Source organism: Hyperoodon ampullatus, assembly GCF_949752795.1.
Source record: "Hyperoodon ampullatus genome assembly, chromosome: 2".
NCBI classification, from domain to species: Eukaryota; Metazoa; Chordata; class Mammalia; order Artiodactyla; family Ziphiidae; genus Hyperoodon; species Hyperoodon ampullatus.
This window is the reverse complement of record NC_136915.1, coordinates 144458373-144479930: the sequence shown is the minus strand read 5'-3', so window position 1 is coordinate 144479930 and position 21558 is coordinate 144458373. Positions and strand designations below refer to the sequence as shown.

General features: G+C 53.8%; 1 protein-coding gene across 1 annotated transcript; it reads right to left on the bottom strand.

The window, feature by feature from the left end:
- Nucleotides 1-13451: 13451 nt before the first annotated feature.
- LOC307065762 (Golgi-associated RAB2 interactor protein 4-like) lies at nucleotides 13452-15233 on the bottom strand (the record flags this gene model as incomplete). Its single annotated transcript, XM_079722710.1, has 2 exons — nucleotides 13452-14162; nucleotides 14505-15233. The coding sequence occupies 2 exons, from the start codon at nucleotides 15231-15233 to the stop codon at nucleotides 13452-13454; spliced, it is 1440 nt and encodes a 479-aa protein (XP_079578836.1).
- Nucleotides 15234-21558: the final 6325 nt, after the last annotated feature.

Genomic DNA, 21558 nt, shown 5'->3' with positions numbered 1-21558 from the left:
AGTGTGATGTGATCTTTTTGTAACTTCTCCTCCTTGGGTCCAAGGAAAAGCTGGTGGAGAGTAAAGCATTAATTGCGGCTCCCTGCAGCTCCTAGTCTTCTCGGAAACTCTGGGTTAATTCTGGGGTCAGGAACCTTGTTTGGCCAGGGGAAACAGTGCACATGTGTAGGTCTTGGGCTGGCTCCCTTTCTCAGCAGTGCTCCCCACCAAGTGCCCACCATTCCGTCCACCAACAGAAGAGACCTCTCCCCAGCCTCCCGTGATGAGGTCTGTGGAAGTCACAAACTGTAGGTCCAATCAACAAGGATGCTCTGACCTAACAAATACTCTCCCTCATGTGAGGTTTAAGGATTTGGTTTTGGAGCCCCAGAAGAAAAAAGTGCCTGCAGATTTGGTGTGGAGAAACCCTTCTGAGCAGGGCATTGAAAAGTTGAATTAGTGGCTGGAGGAGGACTGGACGCTGGACGTTCCAGGAGTGAACGCTGGAATTCCAGGTGGGAGCCTGTTTCTGGCCGCAGCCCGGGTCATGCCAGAGGCTAGAGGTAGAAGCCTGGGAGCCAGACACAGCTCAAGGGTGGACTGGATGCTCTCGAGAAAAGGCCAGCTAAGAGCTGTGAGCTCACTGAAGTTCGAAAACCGGCTCCCAGCCCCCACCCCTCCCTCCCCTCAATCTAGTAAAATTGATGCTCATCTCTGTAGTTTTGGAACATGATGGTAAGAATGGTGGTGCCTCGGGTTCTTGTGCTGGCCCTATCTCGGGCTTGTTTGCTTGCTTCCTTCTCAAACTACAGACAGGGCTTTGCATAGAGAAGTGGGCTGGTGGATCACTGTTCTGCAAAGATCCCATTGTGCGACTGGAGCAGGTTACCTTCTCTGAGCCTCAGTGTTCTCATCTGTCAAATAGGCATCTCGTTCCTTCTTTTCCTAATAACCAAACAAGTGTTCTTGTACTTTACCTTAAATAAAGGTACTTTAAAGATGCCAAGCCTTTCTGACATCACTTTTGTGCATAAATAAAAGTGAAAGAAAGAGAAAGGCATTGGCAATAACTTCATCACAACTGCCACGGTGATTGTAGGACCATCCTGATTTCAGAGTTAGTAAAATGTGAAAAATACAACACCTGTGTACCTACCATCTTGCTTAAGAGACAGAACAATTCCCAGCAGCACTAACAGCCTTGTGTCCACCTCCTTGACCTAGCCTTTCCACCCTAGAGAAAACTGTCCTCAATTTTGTGTTTACTCTTCCCTCATTTTTAGCTACCGTTGTTTTAAACATGTACCCTATGCAATCTGTTGTTTGAGCTTGTTTCAGAATGGTTCCATGAGTGGAACTGTATCCCATTCTTTTGATGTTTTTAAAAATCATGAGAAGTTGATCTATGCTAATGTGTGTAGCTCATTTATTTTTCACTATTGAATATTCCAATCTCATCCTATCCTGCTGTATGAATTCTGCTGATGGAAAGTTGGGCTGTTTCCCGTGTTTTGCTCTTAAGTTATTTTTGCTCTAAACATTCTCAGAGTTGTTTCTTAGAACATGTGTGTTTCTCCAGGGTATATACGTGGGCAGGGAACGGCTAAGTCTAGATGAGAGTGCTTGCTGTTCTGATTGCTAGCTAATACTGCCGCCCTTATTTCTGTCCACTGAATAGCCCGAGGGGACATGAGTCCTGTTCTGGCTCTGTTTACAGACCTTCAGGGGGAATGAGCGTTTATAAAAAGAATAGGGGGGATTCCCTGGTGGCGCAGTGGTTGAGAGTCCACCTGAGGATGCAGGGAACATGAGTTCGTGCCCCGGTCCTGGTAGATCCCACATGCCGCGGAGCGGCTGGGCCCGTGAGCCATGGCCGCTGGGCCTGCTCGTCCGGAGCCTGTGCTCCGTGACGGGAGAGGCCACAACAGTGAGTGGCCCGCGTACCGCAAAAAACAAACAAACAAACAAAAAACAGAAAGAATAGGGGGCTAGTGAAGGAGAGCTTCCCAGACCATAGTCTGACTTTGAGCCATGGCCCTGAGGGGCAAAGCCAGAAAGGAGTGGAAGCCAGATGGAAGCCAACTGCTGTTGGCGCTGAGCATGCGTGTGAGGTGGGGCTGCCCTTGCCTGGACACTGGGTCTCAGACTGTGGCACAGCTGACATCACAGAATCCACTGTGAGGCTACGGCTGTGCTTCGGGACCTAGAACTTCAGACAAAACACTGCGTGCATTCTCAGACTGTATGTTTTTTTATTTAAATTGCAGTAAGGAAGCTGAAATGGGCTCTCCAGGGGTATTTCCCAGAGCCCTGGTCCCCTTTGCAGCTCCCAGCTCTAGGTCCTATTGATGGGCTTCAACGGTCACTGGCTCCATGGTCTCAGATGTCACACCAGTGATTTCCAGCCCCTGGCCACTCTCTGCTGTCTCTGTGATGGCCTCCATTCGGGTCCCTTCCACTGGCTTCGCCAGGATGCTCCCATGTTTATTTCGTGATGAGGCCACTGTCTTTTTTGTGAGTCTGGCTCTCATATTCCTGAAGCAAGAGCTGATCCTGCTGAGTATGTTGGTGGTGGGACCCGAACGCGCTGGAGATAAGCTCCTGCCCGATCTGTGCGAGGTCTTGGACTCACTGGTGATGGGAGCACGGCTGATGCCTTTGGGAGCAGTGCCCTGCTCGCTGCCCCCCGGGCTGCCGTGGCCTTTGGCCTTTTGGTCATCTCTAGTGGCTCTGCGGCCGCCTGAGCCTGGGCCAGCTGCTTTGGGGATTGTCTTGCTCCCCGCTGCCTTGTGGTGGCTTTCCACGGAACTGCAGAGCGAGGGGCTCGTAAGAGCTCTGTCCTCTCCCCAGTGCTCCCTCCTCTCCCTTCTTCCCTTGTGGGCCTGGGACACTCTCTGTGAGCTGCCATCCTGTTCGCTCACTTTGCCTTCCTGTGGCAAGCTTGAGACGAGGGTCCCGTCATCGTCCTTGTCGGCTCTTCCTTTGACAGTCTTGCTGGTAGGTTCTGCTCCGACCACAGTCATGCCGGCCCCTGGGGAGAGGCTGGTGGACGTGCTGGAAGCATACTGTGGATTGTTCTCAGCACCTGCCAAGGCCGTTTTCCCGCTCCTCAGGGATGTTCTGGCAGTGTCCCCAGTGGCTATGTTGGTTTTGCTTCCTCCAGGCCCGTCGCTGGCTGTGGCTGCTATGGCCGTGCTCTGCTCTTCAGCGGCAGGAGACTTGATCACTGCCGAGCTCAAAGCACCCGCTGCGGTGCCTCCTGCCACCCCTGCTGTCTCCACCTTTGTCGTTGCCCGCGATGCGGACGCTTTGTCAAGCCCTGTAGTAGGTTTTGCTTTCGCAGTGGCCACATCGGGCATGGTATCGGGCTTGTGGGAGTCCAGTTGGATCCCTTCGCCCCCCGCAAAAGCTGCAGACGTGGCCCCGGCCACCTCAGGGCACGTGTGGAGGCTGCTGACGCTCACCTGGTCCTGACGCCCCTTTCCTTGGAAATCCTCCACGGCCGGGCTCCTCCCGTCCTCCTCCTCCTCGAACACAGGCACGCAGGTCATGTCCCAGACGGGAACGGCATAGGTGTTGCTTTCACTGTCCACTGGTGGTCGCAGGAGGTCAATCAGCTGTTCCCACTCGGCGAAGAGGTCTTCCCGCGCGTCCAGAGGGGGACACAGCTGCAGGTAGAAGCAGCGGCCAGTGGCAAGCTTCACGCGCAGCTGTTGTTTCTCACGATTGTGAGTGGAGATCCTCACGAACTCCAAGGGAAGGAGCCTGGTGAGCTCTAAGGTCTTTGCAGCCTTGTGGCTCTTGCCCTTGGTGGCCGGGCTGCGCTCGGCGTGCTTTTCACAGCCGGTGGCCCGTCGGGCCAGCAGCATGATGTCTGGGAGCGGGAGGACGGGGCTGGTGGATGTGATGCCCATGGTCACCATGCCGCCCCAGTTGTGCACGTCAATCGCTTCTCCCCTCTTCGTGACCTGGATGAAGTCGCTCTCGAATATTGCTGCGTACTTGAATATGTGGTATTCGCCCTTGTGCAGTTGCTGCTGCAGCTTCCCCGTGGTGGTGTTGAACAGGTCCACCCAGGTGCTGCTCCGGGCCGTGTGATACGGGAGCAGAGAGTCCCCACTCATGGCTGTCTTTGATCACGACAGGCAGCGCGGTTAAGGCGGGTCCCTGGCTCTTCCCTCCCTCGGCCTCACTGGCCGAAGAGCGAGCCGCGATGCTCCTGCGTCACACAGGCGGCCCTACGGCAGGTCTTCCAAGCCCGCCCCACAGGCCCCCACGTTTGCCTCAGGGTCTCCCAGAGGCCGGGGTGTGAGTAGGGGCACAGATGATCACAGTGGGGACGCTGTAGGGCGCCTGGAGCCCAGGCTGACTCTCTTCAAGTGTGTCGAGAGGTACGGTAGGCTCCCCCTCCGCCTCACCTCACTTCTGCTTCTGGGTTTTTATCTCCCCAAGAGGCCGTGGTGAACTTCCGTCCTAGCGAGAGAAGTAACCACTTTGTCAGCCTAACCCCCTGGCACAGCCTATTTACCCTCTGATGCCCTTTGTGACCTATCAGTGTCACAAAGCCCTTTGTGACCTATCACTGTCACAAAGCCCTTTGCCTCATCCCCCAGCTGCCCCCTCAGGGCAGGGCCCCCATCCTCTCCCAAACACCCCACTGCCCCCGCGGAGGACAGGCCCATCCTGCCAGGGACTCAGGTGCGTTACCAAAATAAAAATGTCTTCAAGTGGGAAAGTTTTGTGTGGGTCCTTTTTCTTTTCCTCCCCCAAATTCAGCTACTGGATGAAATCTATAGGAATGTAAGATGATGGGATCAATTTGAACCATTTAAGCTCGTGGTTTAATTGTATCGAATAAGGCAGAGTTGGCAGTGGCGGTCCTTAGTCTGTCCTTTCATAAAATCTCAGTAAACGTGGACGATGGTGAGTGCCAATTCCCCTGTGAAGCCTTCCCTAACCCAGAACTCCTTCCCATGCCCCAGACCCCCTCCTCTGAATAGATCCAGTCCCCAAACACACGCCTCTCATTGTATTTGTCACTCAGAGTTGTGATCATTACTCGTGCTGTCCTGTCTCCTCCACCATCTGTGTACCTCTGTGCGGGACCGGGGTGGCACACTGTCTGAAAGTTGTTGCACCGAGGTAGCTCCCTCTCTGCACCATCACCTGCCACCTTGAGCCAGTCCTTTAAATGCTCTGAACTTCCGTTTGCTTATCTGCAAAATGGAAAGACGTGAGAATCGGAAGGGGGCACACACATTCAAGAACTTTATAAACAGCTAAGGGCTATGCACGTGGTTTTTTTTTGTTTTTTTTTTCTGTAAATTTATTTTATTATTTATTTTTGGCTTCTCTTGTTGGGGAGCACGGGCTCTAGGCGTGCGGGCCTCGGTAGTTGTGGCGCACGGGCTTAGTTGCTCCGTGGCATGTGGGATCTTCCTGGACCAGGGCTCGAACCCGGGTCCCCTGCGTCGGCAGGCGGATTCTTAACCACTGCGCCACCAGCGAAGTCCCTATGCACGTGTTTTTAATGCATTTTCTTCCTTCAGACTAGTGTTTCCCTGCACTTGCCTGTGTGGAAGTCATAAGATCAAAGGAGTGTGATGTGATCTTTTTGTAACTTCTCCTCCTTGGGTCCAAGGAAAAGCTGGTGGAGAGTAAAGCATTAATTGCGGCTCCCTGCAGCTCCTAGTCTTCTCGGAAACTCTGGGTTAATTCTGGGGTCAGGAACCTTGTTTGGCCAGGGGAAACAGTGCACATGTGTAGGTCTTGGGCTGGCTCCCTTTCTCAGCAGTGCTCCCCACCAAGTGCCCACCATTCCGTCCACCAACAGAAGAGACCTCTCCCCAGCCTCCCGTGATGAGGTCTGTGGAAGTCACAAACTGTAGGTCCAATCAACAAGGATGCTCTGACCTAACAAATACTCTCCCTCATGTGAGGTTTAAGGATTTGGTTTTGGAGCCCCAGAAGAAAAAAGTGCCTGCAGATTTGGTGTGGAGAAACCCTTCTGAGCAGGGCATTGAAAAGTTGAATTAGTGGCTGGAGGAGGACTGGACGCTGGACGTTCCAGGAGTGAACGCTGGAATTCCAGGTGGGAGCCTGTTTCTGGCCGCAGCCCGGGTCATGCCAGAGGCTAGAGGTAGAAGCCTGGGAGCCAGACACAGCTCAAGGGTGGACTGGATGCTCTCGAGAAAAGGCCAGCTAAGAGCTGTGAGCTCACTGAAGTTCGAAAACCGGCTCCCAGCCCCCACCCCTCCCTCCCCTCAATCTAGTAAAATTGATGCTCATCTCTGTAGTTTTGGAACATGATGGTAAGAATGGTGGTGCCTCGGGTTCTTGTGCTGGTCCTATCTCGGGCTTGTTTGCTTGCTTCCTTCTCAAACTACAGACAGGGCTTTGCATAGAGAAGTGGGCTGGTGGATCACTGTTCTGCAAAGATCCCATTGTGCGACTGGAGCAGGTTACCTTCTCTGAGCCTCAGTGTTCTCATCTGTCAAATAGGCATCTCGTTCCTTCTTTTCCTAATAACCAAACAAGTGTTCTTGTACTTTACCTTAAATAAAGGTACTTTAAAGATGCCAAGCCTTTCTGACATCACTTTTGTGCATAAATAAAAGTGAAAGAAAGAGAAAGGCATTGGCAATAACTTCATCACAACTGCCACGGTGATTGTAGGACCATCCTGATTTCAGAGTTAGTAAAATGTGAAAAATACAACACCTGTGTACCTACCATCTTGCTTAAGAGACAGAACAATTCCCAGCAGCACTAACAGCCTTGTGTCCACCTCCTTGACCTAGCCTTTCCACCCTAGAGAAAACTGTCCTCAATTTTGTGTTTACTCTTCCCTCATTTTTAGCTACCGTTGTTTTAAACATGTACCCTATGCAATCTGTTGTTTGAGCTTGTTTCAGAATGGTTCCATGAGTGGAACTGTATCCCATTCTTTTGATGTTTTTAAAAATCATGAGAAGTTGATCTATGCTAATGTGTGTAGCTCATTTATTTTTCACTATTGAATATTCCAATCTCATCCTATCCTGCTGTATGAATTCTGCTGATGGAAAGTTGGGCTGTTTCCCGTGTTTTGCTCTTAAGTTATTTTTGCTCTAAACATTCTCAGAGTTGTTTCTTAGAACATGTGTGTTTCTCCAGGGTATATACGTGGGCAGGGAACGGCTAAGTCTAGATGAGAGTGCTTGCTGTTCTGATTGCTAGCTAATACTGCCGCCCTTATTTCTGTCCACTGAATAGCCCGAGGGGACATGAGTCCTGTTCTGGCTCTGTTTACAGACCTTCAGGGGGAATGAGCGTTTATAAAAAGAATAGGGGGGATTCCCTGGTGGCGCAGTGGTTGAGAGTCCACCTGAGGATGCAGGGAACATGAGTTCGTGCCCCGGTCCTGGTAGATCCCACATGCCGCGGAGCGGCTGGGCCCGTGAGCCATGGCCGCTGGGCCTGCTCGTCCGGAGCCTGTGCTCCGTGACGGGAGAGGCCACAACAGTGAGTGGCCCGCGTACCGCAAAAAACAAACAAACAAACAAAAAACAGAAAGAATAGGGGGCTAGTGAAGGAGAGCTTCCCAGACCATAGTCTGACTTTGAGCCATGGCCCTGAGGGGCAAAGCCAGAAAGGAGTGGAAGCCAGATGGAAGCCAACTGCTGTTGGCGCTGAGCATGCGTGTGAGGTGGGGCTGCCCTTGCCTGGACACTGGGTCTCAGACTGTGGCACAGCTGACATCACAGAATCCACTGTGAGGCTACGGCTGTGCTTCGGGACCTAGAACTTCAGACAAAACACTGCGTGCATTCTCAGACTGTATGTTTTTTTATTTAAATTGCAGTAAGGAAGCTGAAATGGGCTCTCCAGGGGTATTTCCCAGAGCCCTGGTCCCCTTTGCAGCTCCCAGCTCTAGGTCCTATTGATGGGCTTCAACGGTCACTGGCTCCATGGTCTCAGATGTCACACCAGTGATTTCCAGCCCCTGGCCACTCTCTGCTGTCTCTGTGATGGCCTCCATTCGGGTCCCTTCCACTGGCTTCGCCAGGATGCTCCCATGTTTATTTCGTGATGAGGCCACTGTCTTTTTTGTGAGTCTGGCTCTCATATTCCTGAAGCAAGAGCTGATCCTGCTGAGTATGTTGGTGGTGGGACCCGAACGCGCTGGAGATAAGCTCCTGCCCGATCTGTGCGAGGTCTTGGACTCACTGGTGATGGGAGCACGGCTGATGCCTTTGGGAGCAGTGCCCTGCTCGCTGCCCCCCGGGCTGCCGTGGCCTTTGGCCTTTTGGTCATCTCTAGTGGCTCTGCGGCCGCCTGAGCCTGGGCCAGCTGCTTTGGGGATTGTCTTGCTCCCCGCTGCCTTGTGGTGGCTTTCCACGGAACTGCAGAGCGAGGGGCTCGTAAGAGCTCTGTCCTCTCCCCAGTGCTCCCTCCTCTCCCTTCTTCCCTTGTGGGCCTGGGACACTCTCTGTGAGCTGCCATCCTGTTCGCTCACTTTGCCTTCCTGTGGCAAGCTTGAGACGAGGGTCCCGTCATCGTCCTTGTCGGCTCTTCCTTTGACAGTCTTGCTGGTAGGTTCTGCTCCGACCACAGTCATGCCGGCCCCTGGGGAGAGGCTGGTGGACGTGCTGGAAGCATACTGTGGATTGTTCTCAGCACCTGCCAAGGCCGTTTTCCCGCTCCTCAGGGATGTTCTGGCAGTGTCCCCAGTGGCTATGTTGGTTTTGCTTCCTCCAGGCCCGTCGCTGGCTGTGGCTGCTATGGCCGTGCTCTGCTCTTCAGCGGCAGGAGACTTGATCACTGCCGAGCTCAAAGCACCCGCTGCGGTGCCTCCTGCCACCCCTGCTGTCTCCACCTTTGTCGTTGCCCGCGATGCGGACGCTTTGTCAAGCCCTGTAGTAGGTTTTGCTTTCGCAGTGGCCACATCGGGCATGGTATCGGGCTTGTGGGAGTCCAGTTGGATCCCTTCGCCCCCCGCAAAAGCTGCAGACGTGGCCCCGGCCACCTCAGGGCACGTGTGGAGGCTGCTGACGCTCACCTGGTCCTGACGCCCCTTTCCTTGGAAATCCTCCACGGCCGGGCTCCTCCCGTCCTCCTCCTCCTCGAACACAGGCACGCAGGTCATGTCCCAGACGGGAACGGCATAGGTGTTGCTTTCACTGTCCACTGGTGGTCGCAGGAGGTCAATCAGCTGTTCCCACTCGGCGAAGAGGTCTTCCCGCGCGTCCAGAGGGGGACACAGCTGCAGGTAGAAGCAGCGGCCAGTGGCAAGCTTCACGCGCAGCTGTTGTTTCTCACGATTGTGAGTGGAGATCCTCACGAACTCCAAGGGAAGGAGCCTGGTGAGCTCTAAGGTCTTTGCAGCCTTGTGGCTCTTGCCCTTGGTGGCCGGGCTGCGCTCGGCGTGCTTTTCACAGCCGGTGGCCCGTCGGGCCAGCAGCATGATGTCTGGGAGCGGGAGGACGGGGCTGGTGGATGTGATGCCCATGGTCACCATGCCGCCCCAGTTGTGCACGTCAATCGCTTCTCCCCTCTTCGTGACCTGGATGAAGTCGCTCTCGAATATTGCTGCGTACTTGAATATGTGGTATTCGCCCTTGTGCAGTTGCTGCTGCAGCTTCCCCGTGGTGGTGTTGAACAGGTCCACCCAGGTGCTGCTCCGGGCCGTGTGATACGGGAGCAGAGAGTCCCCACTCATGGCTGTCTTTGATCACGACAGGCAGCGCGGTTAAGGCGGGTCCCTGGCTCTTCCCTCCCTCGGCCTCACTGGCCGAAGAGCGAGCCGCGATGCTCCTGCGTCACACAGGCGGCCCTACGGCAGGTCTTCCAAGCCCGCCCCACAGGCCCCCACGTTTGCCTCAGGGTCTCCCAGAGGCCGGGGTGTGAGTAGGGGCACAGATGATCACAGTGGGGACGCTGTAGGGCGCCTGGAGCCCAGGCTGACTCTCTTCAAGTGTGTCGAGAGGTACGGTAGGCTCCCCCTCCGCCTCACCTCACTTCTGCTTCTGGGTTTTTATCTCCCCAAGAGGCCGTGGTGAACTTCCGTCCTAGCGAGAGAAGTAACCACTTTGTCAGCCTAACCCCCTGGCACAGCCTATTTACCCTCTGATGCCCTTTGTGACCTATCAGTGTCACAAAGCCCTTTGTGACCTATCACTGTCACAAAGCCCTTTGCCTCATCCCCCAGCTGCCCCCTCAGGGCAGGGCCCCCATCCTCTCCCAAACACCCCACTGCCCCCGCGGAGGACAGGCCCATCCTGCCAGGGACTCAGGTGCGTTACCAAAATAAAAATGTCTTCAAGTGGGAAAGTTTTGTGTGGGTCCTTTTTCTTTTCCTCCCCCAAATTCAGCTACTGGATGAAATCTATAGGAATGTAAGATGATGGGATCAATTTGAACCATTTAAGCTCGTGGTTTAATTGTATCGAATAAGGCAGAGTTGGCAGTGGCGGTCCTTAGTCTGTCCTTTCATAAAATCTCAGTAAACGTGGACGATGGTGAGTGCCAATTCCCCTGTGAAGCCTTCCCTAACCCAGAACTCCTTCCCATGCCCCAGACCCCCTCCTCTGAATAGATCCAGTCCCCAAACACACGCCTCTCATTGTATTTGTCACTCAGAGTTGTGATCATTACTCGTGCTGTCCTGTCTCCTCCACCATCTGTGTACCTCTGTGCGGGACCGGGGTGGCACACTGTCTGAAAGTTGTTGCACCGAGGTAGCTCCCTCTCTGCACCATCACCTGCCACCTTGAGCCAGTCCTTTAAATGCTCTGAACTTCCGTTTGCTTATCTGCAAAATGGAAAGACGTGAGAATCGGAAGGGGGCACACACATTCAAGAACTTTATAAACAGCTAAGGGCTATGCACGTGGTTTTTTTTTGTTTTTTTTTTCTGTAAATTTATTTTATTATTTATTTTTGGCTTCTCTTGTTGGGGAGCACGGGCTCTAGGCGTGCGGGCCTCGGTAGTTGTGGCGCACGGGCTTAGTTGCTCCGTGGCATGTGGGATCTTCCTGGACCAGGGCTCGAACCCGGGTCCCCTGCGTCGGCAGGCGGATTCTTAACCACTGCGCCACCAGCGAAGTCCCTATGCACGTGTTTTTAATGCATTTTCTTCCTTCAGACTAGTGTTTCCCTGCACTTGCCTGTGTGGAAGTCATAAGATCAAAGGAGTGTGATGTGATCTTTTTGTAACTTCTCCTCCTTGGGTCCAAGGAAAAGCTGGTGGAGAGTAAAGCATTAATTGCGGCTCCCTGCAGCTCCTAGTCTTCTCGGAAACTCTGGGTTAATTCTGGGGTCAGGAACCTTGTTTGGCCAGGGGAAACAGTGCACATGTGTAGGTCTTGGGCTGGCTCCCTTTCTCAGCAGTGCTCCCCACCAAGTGCCCACCATTCCGTCCACCAACAGAAGAGACCTCTCCCCAGCCTCCCGTGATGAGGTCTGTGGAAGTCACAAACTGTAGGTCCAATCAACAAGGATGCTCTGACCTAACAAATACTCTCCCTCATGTGAGGTTTAAGGATTTGGTTTTGGAGCCCCAGAAGAAAAAAGTGCCTGCAGATTTGGTGTGGAGAAACCCTTCTGAGCAGGGCATTGAAAAGTTGAATTAGTGGCTGGAGGAGGACTGGACGCTGGAATTCCAGGTGGGAGCCTGTTTCTGGCCGCAGCCCGGGTCATGCCAGAGGCTAGAGGTAGAAGCCTGGGAGCCAGACACAGCTCAAGGGTGGACTGGATGCTCTCGAGAAAAGGCCAGCTAAGAGCTGTGAGCTCACTGAAGTTCGAAAACCGGCTCCCAGCCCCCACCCCTCCCTCCCCTCAATCTAGTAAAATTGATGCTCATCTCTGTAGTTTTGGAACATGATGGTAAGAATGGTGGTGCCTCGGGTTCTTGTGCTGGTCCTATCTCGGGCTTGTTTGCTTGCTTCCTTCTCAAACTACAGACAGGGCTTTGCATAGAGAAGTGGGCTGGTGGATCACTGTTCTGCAAAGATCCCATTGTGCGACTGGAGCAGGTTACCTTCTCTGAGCCTCAGTGTTCTCATCTGTCAAATAGGCATCTCGTTCCTTCTTTTCCTAATAACCAAACAAGTGTTCTTGTACTTTACCTTAAATAAAGGTACTTTAAAGATGCCAAGCCTTTCTGACATCACTTTTGTGCATAAATAAAAGTGAAAGAAAGAGAAAGGCATTGGCAATAACTTCCTCACAACTGCCACGGTGATTGTAGGACCATCCTGATTTCAGAGTTAGTAAAATGTGAAAAATACAACACCTGTGTACCTACCATCTTGCTTAAGAGACAGAACAATTCCCAGCAGCACTAACAGCCTTGTGTCCACCTCCTTGACCTAGCCTTTCCACCCTAGAGAAAACTGTCCTCAATTTTGTGTTTACTCTTCCCTCATTTTTAGCTACCGTTGTTTTAAACATGTACCCTATGCAATCTGTTGTTTGAGCTTGTTTCAGAATGGTTCCATGAGTGGAACTGTATCCCATTCTTTTGATGTTTTTAAAAATCATGAGAAGTTGATCTATGCTAATGTGTGTAGCTCATTTATTTTTCACTATTGAATATTCCAATCTCATCCTATCCTGCTGTATGAATTCTGCTGATGGAAATTTGGGCTGTTTCCCGTGTTTTGCTCTTAAGTTATTTTTGCTCTAAACATTCTCAGAGTTGTTTCTTAGAACATGTGTGTTTCTCCAGGGTATATACGTGGGCAGGGAACGGCTAAGTCTAGATGAGAGTGCTTGCTGTTCTGATTGCTAGCTAATACTGCCGCCCTTATTTCTGTCCACTGAATAGCCCGAGGGGACATGAGTCCTGTTCTGGCTCTGTTTACAGACCTTCAGGGGGAATGAGCGTTTATAAAAAGAATAGGGGGGATTCCCTGGTGGCGCAGTGGTTGAGAGTCCACCTGAGGATGCAGGGAACATGAGTTCGTGCCCCGGTCCTGGTAGATCCCACATGCCGCGGAGCGGCTGGGCCCGTGAGCCATGGCCACTGGGCCTGCTCGTCCGGAGCCTGTGCTCCGTGACGGGAGAGGCCACAACAGTGAGTGGCCCGCGTACCGCAAAAAACAAACAAACAAACAAAAAACAGAAAGAATAGGGGGCTAGTGAAGGAGAGCTTCCCAGACCATAGTCTGACTTTGAGCCATGGCCCTGAGGGGCAAAGCCAGAAAGGAGTGGAAGCCAGATGGAAGCCAACTGCTGTTGGCGCTGAGCATGCGTGTGAGGTGGGGCTGCCCTTGCCTGGACACTGGGTCTCAGACTGTGGCACAGCTGACATCACAGAATCCACTGTGAGGCTACGGCTGTGCTTCGGGACCTAGAACTTCAGACAAAACACTGCGTGCATTCTCAGACTGTATGTTTTTTTATTTAAATTGCAGTAAGGAAGCTGAAATGGGCTCTCCAGGGGTATTTCCCAGAGCCCTGGTCCCCTTTGCAGCTCCCAGCTCTAGGTCCTATTGATGGGCTTCAACGGTCACTGGCTCCATGGTCTCAGATGTCACACCAGTGATTTCCAGCCCCTGGCCACTCTCTGCTGTCTCTGTGATGGCCTCCATTCGGGTCCCTTCCACTGGCTTCGCCAGGATGCTCCCATGTTTATTTCGTGATGAGGCCACTGTCTTTTTTGTGAGTCTGGCTCTCATATTCCTGAAGCAAGAGCTGATCCTGCTGAGTATGTTGGTGGTGGGACCCGAACGCGCTGGAGATAAGCTCCTGCCCGATCTGTGCGAGGTCTTGGACTCACTGGTGATGGGAGCACGGCTGATGCCTTTGGGAGCAGTGCCCTGCTCGCTGCCCCCCGGGCTGCCGTGGCCTTTGGCCTTTTGGTCATCTCTAGTGGCTCTGCGGCCGCCTGAGCCTGGGCCAGCTGCTTTGGGGATTGTCTTGCTCCCCGCTGCCTTGTGGTGGCTTTCCACGGAACTGCAGAGCGAGGGGCTCGTAAGAGCTCTGTCCTCTCCCCAGTGCTCCCTCCTCTCCCTTCTTCCCTTGTGGGCCTGGGACACTCTCTGTGAGCTGCCATCCTGTTCGCTCACTTTGCCTTCCTGTGGCAAGCTTGAGACGAGGGTCCCGTCATCGTCCTTGTCGGCTCTTCCTTTGACAGTCTTGCTGGTAGGTTCTGCTCCGACCACAGTCATGCCGGCCCCTGGGGAGAGGCTGGTGGACGTGCTGGAAGCATACTGTGGATTGTTCTCAGCACCTGCCAAGGCCGTTTTCCCGCTCCTCAGGGATGTTCTGGCAGTGTCCCCAGTGGCTATGTTGGTTTTGCTTCCTCCAGGCCCGTCGCTGGCTGTGGCTGCTATGGCCGTGCTCTGCTCTTCAGCGGCAGGAGACTTGATCACTGCCGAGCTCAAAGCACCCGCTGCGGTGCCTCCTGCCACCCCTGCTGTCTCCACCTTTGTCGTTGCCCGCGATGCGGACGCTTTGTCAAGCCCTGTAGTAGGTTTTGCTTTCGCAGTGGCCACATCGGGCATGGTATCGGGCTTGTGGGAGTCCAGTTGGATCCCTTCGCCCCCCGCAAAAGCTGCAGACGTGGCCCCGGCCACCTCAGGGCACGTGTGGAGGCTGCTGACGCTCACCTGGTCCTGACGCCCCTTTCCTTGGAAATCCTCCACGGCCGGGCTCCTCCCGTCCTCCTCCTCCTCGAACACAGGCACGCAGGTCATGTCCCAGACGGGAACGGCATAGGTGTTGCTTTCACTGTCCACTGGTGGTCGCAGGAGGTCAATCAGCTGTTCCCACTCGGCGAAGAGGTCTTCCCGCGCGTCCAGAGGGGGACACAGCTGCAGGTAGAAGCAGCGGCCAGTGGCAAGCTTCACGCGCAGCTGTTGTTTCTCACGATTGTGAGTGGAGATCCTCACGAACTCCAAGGGAAGGAGCCTGGTGAGCTCTAAGGTCTTTGCAGCCTTGTGGCTCTTGCCCTTGGTGGCCGGGCTGCGCTCGGCGTGCTTTTCACAGCCGGTGGCCCGTCGGGCCAGCAGCATGATGTCTGGGAGCGGGAGGACGGGGCTGGTGGATGTGATGCCCATGGTCACCATGCCGCCCCAGTTGTGCACGTCAATCGCTTCTCCCCTCTTCGTGACCTGGATGAAGTCGCTCTCGAATATTGCTGCGTACTTGAATATGTGGTATTCGCCCTTGTGCAGTTGCTGCTGCAGCTTCCCCGTGGTGGTGTTGAACAGGTCCACCCAGGTGCTGCTCCGGGCCGTGTGATACGGGAGCAGAGAGTCCCCACTCATGGCTGTCTTTGATCACGACAGGCAGCGCGGTTAAGGCGGGTCCCTGGCTCTTCCCTCCCTCGGCCTCACTGGCCGAAGAGCGAGCCGCGATGCTCCTGCGTCACACAGGCGGCCCTACGGCAGGTCTTCCAAGCCCGCCCCACAGGCCCCCACGTTTGCCTCAGGGTCTCCCAGAGGCCGGGGTGTGAGTAGGGGCACAGATGATCACAGTGGGGACGCTGTAGGGCGCCTGGAGCCCAGGCTGACTCTCTTCAAGTGTGTCGAGAGGTACGGTAGGCTCCCCCTCCGCCTCACCTCACTTCTGCTTCTGGGTTTTTATCTCCCCAAGAGGCCGTGGTGAACTTCCGTCCTAGCGAGAGAAGTAACCACTTTGTCAGCCTAACCCCCTGGCACAGCCTATTTATCCTCTGATGCCCTTTGTGACCTATCAGTGTCACAAAGCCCTTTGTGACCTATCACTGTCACAAAGCCCTTTGCCTCATCCCCCAGCTGCCCCCTCAGGGCAGGGCCCCCATCCTCTCCCAAACACCCCACTGCCCCCGCGGAGGACAGGCCCATCCTGCCAGGGACTCAGGTGCGTTACCAAAATAAAAATGTCTTCAAGTGGGAAAGTTTTGTGTGGGTCCTTTTTCTTTTCCTCCCCCAAATTCAGCTACTGGATGAAATCTATAGGAATGTAAGATGATGGGATCAATTTGAACCATTTAAGCTCGTGGTTTAATTGTATCGAATAAGGCAGAGTTGGCAGTGGCGGTCCTTAGTCTGTCCTTTCATAAAATCTCAGTAAACGTGGACGATGGTGAGTGCCAATTCCCCTGTGAAGCCTTCCCTAACCCAGAACTCCTTCCCATGCCCCAGACCCCCTCCTCTGAATAGATCCAGTCCCCAAACACACGCCTCTCATTGTATTTGTCACTCAGAGTTGTGATCATTACTCGTGCTTTCCTGTCTCCTCCACCATCTGTGTACCTCTGTGCGGGACCGGGGTGGCACACTGTCTGAAAGTTGTTGCACCGAGGTAGCTCCCTCTCTGCACCATCACCTGCCACCTTGAGCCAGTCCTTTAAATGCTCTGAACTTCCGTTTGCTTATCTGCAAAATGGAAAGACGTGAGAATCGGAAGGGGGCACACACATTCAAGAACTTTATAAACAGCTAAGGGCTATGCACGTGGTTTTTTTTTGTTTTTTTTTTCTGTAAATTTATTTTATTATTTATTTTTGGCTTCTCTTGTTGGGGAGCACGGGCTCTAGGCGTGCGGGCCTCGGTAGTTGTGGCGCACGGGCTTAGTTGCTCCGTGGCATGTGGGATCTTCCTGGACCAGGGCTCGAACCCGGGTCCCCTGCGTCGGCAGGCGGATTCTTAACCACTGCGCCACCAGCGAAGTCCCTATGCACGTGTTTTTAATGCATTTTCTTCCTTCAGACTAGTGTTTCCCTGCACTTGCCTGTGTGGAAGTCATAAGATCAAAGGAGTGTGATGTGATCTTTTTGTAACTTCTCCTCCTTGGGTCCAAGGAAAAGCTGGTGGAGAGTAAAGCATTAATTGCGGCTCCCTGCAGCTCCTAGTCTTCTCGGAAACTCTGGGTTAATTCTGGGGTCAGGAACCTTGTTTGGCCAGGGGAAACAGTGCACATGTGTAGGTCTTGGGCTGGCTCCCTTTCTCAGCAGTGCTCCCCACCAAGTGCCCACCATTCCGTCCACCAACAGAAGAGACCTCTCCCCAGCCTCCCGTGATGAGGTCTGTGGAAGTCACAAACTGTAGGTCCAATCAACAAGGATGCTCTGACCTAACAAATACTCTCCCTCATGTGAGGTTTAAGGATTTGGTTTTGGAGCCCCAGAAGAAAAAAGTGCCTGCAGATTTGGTGTGGAGAAACCCTTCTGAGCAGGGCATTGAAAAGTTGAATTAGTGGCTGGAGGAGGACTGGACGCTGGACGTTCCAGGAGTGAACGCTGGAATTCCAGGTGGGAGCCTGTTTCTGGCCGCAGCCCGGGTCATGCCAGAGGCTAGAGGTAGAAGCCTGGGAGCCAGACACAGCTCAAGGGTGGACTGGATGCTCTCGAGAAAAGGCCAGCTAAGAGCTGTGAGCTCACTGAAGTTCGAAAACCGGCTCCCAGCCCCCACCCCTCCCTCCCCTCAATCTAGTAAAATTGATGCTCATCTCTGTAGTTTTGGAACATGATGGTAAGAATGGTGGTGCCTCGGGTTCTTGTGCTGGCCCTATCTCGGGCTTGTTTGCTTGCTTCCTTCTCAAACTACAGACAGGGCTTTGCATAGAGAAGTGGGCTGGTGGATCACTGTTCTGCAAAGATCCCATTGTGCGACTGGAGCAGGTTACCTTCTCTGAGCCTCAGTGTTCTCATCTGTCAAATAGGCATCTCGTTCCTTCTTTTCCTAATAACCAAACAAGTGTTCTTGTACTTTACCTTAAATAAAGGTACTTTAAAGATGCCAAGCCTTTCTGACATCACTTTTGTGCATAAATAAAAGTGAAAGAAAGAGAAAGGCATTGGCAATAACTTCCTCACAACTGCCACGGTGATTGTAGGACCATCCTGATTTCAGAGTTAGTAAAATGTGAAAAATACAACACCTGTGTACCTACCATCTTGCTTAAGAGACAGAACAATTCCCAGCAGCACTAACAGCCTTGTGTCCACCTCCTTGACCTAGCCTTTCCACCCTAGAGAAAACTGTCCTCAATTTTGTGTTTACTCTTCCCTCATTTTTAGCTACCGTTGTTTTAAACATGTACCCTATGCAATCTGTTGTTTGAGCTTGTTTCAGAATGGTTCCATGAGTGGAACTGTATCCCATTCTTTTGATGTTTTTAAAAATCATGAGAAGTTGATCTATGCTAATGTGTGTAGCTCATTTATTTTTCACTATTGAATATTCCAATCTCATCCTATCCTGCTGTATGAATTCTGCTGATGGAAATTTGGGCTGTTTCCCGTGTTTTGCTGTTAAGTTATTTTTGCTCTAAACATTCTCAGAGTTGTTTCTTAGAACATGTGTGTTTCTCCAGGGTATATACGTGGGCAGGGAACGGCTAAGTCTAGATGAGAGTGCTTGCTGTTCTGATTGCTAGCTAATACTGCCGCCCTTATTTCTGTCCACTGAATAGCCCGAGGGGACATGAGTCCTGTTCTGGCTCTGTTTACAGACCTTCAGGGGGAATGAGCGTTTATAAAAAGAATAGGGGGGATTCCCTGGTGGCGCAGTGGTTGAGAGTCCACCTGAGGATGCAGGGAACATGAGTTCGTGCCCCGGTCCTGGTAGATCCCACATGCCGCGGAGCGGCTGGGCCCGTGAGCCATGGCCGCTGGGCCTGCTCGTCCGGAGCCTGTGCTCCGTGACGGGAGAGGCCACAACAGTGAGTGGCCCGCGTACCGCAAAAAACAAACAAACAAACAAAAAACAGAAAGAATAGGGGGCTAGTGAAGGAGAGCTTCCCAGACCATAGTCTGACTTTGAGCCATGGCCCTGAGGGGCAAAGCCAGAAAGGAGTGGAAGCCAGATGGAAGCCAACTGCTGTTGGCGCTGAGCATGCGTGTGAGGTGGGGCTGCCCTTGCCTGGACACTGGGTCTCAGACTGTGGCACAGCTGACATCACAGAATCCACTGTGAGGCTACGGCTGTGCTTCGGGACCTAGAACTTCAGACAAAACACTGCGTGCATTCTCAGACTGTATGTTTTTTTATTTAAATTGCAGTAAGGAAGCTGAAATGGGCTCTCCAGGGGTATTTCCCAGAGCCCTGGTCCCCTTTGCAGCTCCCAGCTCTAGGTCCTATTGATGGGCTTCAACGGTCACTGGCTCCATGGTCTCAGATGTCACACCAGTGATTTCCAGCCCCTGGCCACTCTCTGCTGTCTCTGTGATGGCCTCCATTCGGGTCCCTTCCACTGGCTTCGCCAGGATGCTCCCATGTTTATTTCGTGATGAGGCCACTGTCTTTTTTGTGAGTCTGGCTCTCATATTCCTGAAGCAAGAGCTGATCCTGCTGAGTATGTTGGTGGTGGGACCCGAACGCGCTGGAGATAAGCTCCTGCCCGATCTGTGCGAGGTCTTGGACTCACTGGTGATGGGAGCACGGCTGATGCCTTTGGGAGCAGTGCCCTGCTCGCTGCCCCCCGGGCTGCCGTGGCCTTTGGCCTTTTGGTCATCTCTAGTGGCTCTGCGGCCGCCTGAGCCTGGGCCAGCTGCTTTGGGGATTGTCTTGCTCCCCGCTGCCTTGTGGTGGCTTTCCACGGAACTGCAGAGCGAGGGGCTCGTAAGAGCTCTGTCCTCTCCCCAGTGCTCCCTCCTCTCCCTTCTTCCCTTGTGGGCCTGGGACACTCTCTGTGAGCTGCCATCCTGTTCGCTCACTTTGCCTTCCTGTGGCAAGCTTGAGACGAGGGTCCCGTCATCGTCCTTGTCGGCTCTTCCTTTGACAGTCTTGCTGGTAGGTTCTGCTCCGACCACAGTCATGCCGGCCCCTGGGGAGAGGCTGGTGGACGTGCTGGAAGCATACTGTGGATTGTTCTCAGCACCTGCCAAGGCCGTTTTCCCGCTCCTCAGGGATGTTCTGGCAGTGTCCCCAGTGGCTATGTTGGTTTTGCTTCCTCCAGGCCCGTCGCTGGCTGTGGCTGCTATGGCCGTGCTCTGCTCTTCAGCGGCAGGAGACTTGATCACTGCCGAGCTCAAAGCACCCGCTGCGGTGCCTCCTGCCACCCCTGCTGTCTCCACCTTTGTCGTTGCCCGCGATGCGGACGCTTTGTCAAGCCCTGTAGTAGGTTTTGCTTTCGCAGTGGCCACATCGGGCATGGTATCGGGCTTGTGGGAGTCCAGTTGGATCCCTTCGCCCCCCGCAAAAGCTGCAGACGTGGCCCCGGCCACCTCAGGGCACGTGTGGAGGCTGCTGACGCTCACCTGGTCCTGACGCCCCTTTCCTTGGAAATCCTCCACGGCCGGGCTCCTCCCGTCCTCCTCCTCCTCGAACACAGGCACGCAGGTCATGTCCCAGACGGGAACGGCATAGGTGTTGCTTTCACTGTCCACTGGTGGTCGCAGGAGGTCAATCAGCTGTTCCCACTCGGCGAAGAGGTCTTCCCGCGCGTCCAGAGGGGGACACAGCTGCAGGTAGAAGCAGCGGCCAGTGGCAAGCTTCACGCGCAGCTGTTGTTTCTCACGATTGTGAGTGGAGATCCTCACGAACTCCAAGGGAAGGAGCCTGGTGAGCTCTAAGGTCTTTGCAGCCTTGTGGCTCTTGCCCTTGGTGGCCGGGCTGCGCTCGGCGTGCTTTTCACAGCCGGTGGCCCGTCGGGCCAGCAGCATGATGTCTGGGAGCGGGAGGACGGGGCTGGTGGATGTGATGCCCATGGTCACCATGCCGCCCCAGTTGTGCACGTCAATCGCTTCTCCCCTCTTCGTGACCTGGATGAAGTCGCTCTCGAATATTGCTGCGTACTTGAATATGTGGTATTCGCCCTTGTGCAGTTGCTGCTGCAGCTTCCCCGTGGTGGTGTTGAACAGGTCCACCCAGGTGCTGCTCCGGGCCGTGTGATACGGGAGCAGAGAGTCCCCACTCATGGCTGTCTTTGATCACGACAGGCAGCGCGGTTAAGGCGGGTCCCTGGCTCTTCCCTCCCTCGGCCTCACTGGCCGAAGAGCGAGCCGCGATGCTCCTGCGTCACACAGGCGGCCCTACGGCAGGTCTTCCAAGCCCGCCCCACAGGCCCCCACGTTTGCCTCAGGGTCTCCCAGAGGCCGGGTTGTGAGTAGGGGCACAGATGATCACAGTGGGGACGCTGTAGGGCGCCTGGAGCCCAGGCTGACTCTCTTCAAGTGTGTCGAGAGGTACGGTAGGCTCCCCCTCCGCCTCACCTCACTTCTGCTTCTGGGTTTTTATCTCCCCAAGAGGCCGTGGTGAACTTCCGTCCTAGCGAGAGAAGTAACCACTTTGTCAGCCTAACCCCCTGGCACAGCCTATTTATCCTCTGATGCCCTTTGTGACCTATCAGTGTCACAAAGCCCTTTGTGACCTATCACTGTCACAAAGCCCTTTGCCTCATCCCCCAGCTGCCCCCTCAGGGCAGGGCCCCCATCCTCTCCCAAACACCCCACTGCCCCCACGGAGGACAGGCCCATCCTGCCAGGGACTCAGGTGCGTTACCAAAATAAAAATGTCTTCAAGTGGGAAAGTTTTGTGTGGGTCCTTTTTCTTTTCCTCCCCCAAATTCAGCTACTGGATGAAATCTATAGGAATGTAAGATGATGGGATCAATTTGAACCATTTAAGCTCGTGGTTTAATTGTATCGAATAAGGCAGAGTTGGCAGT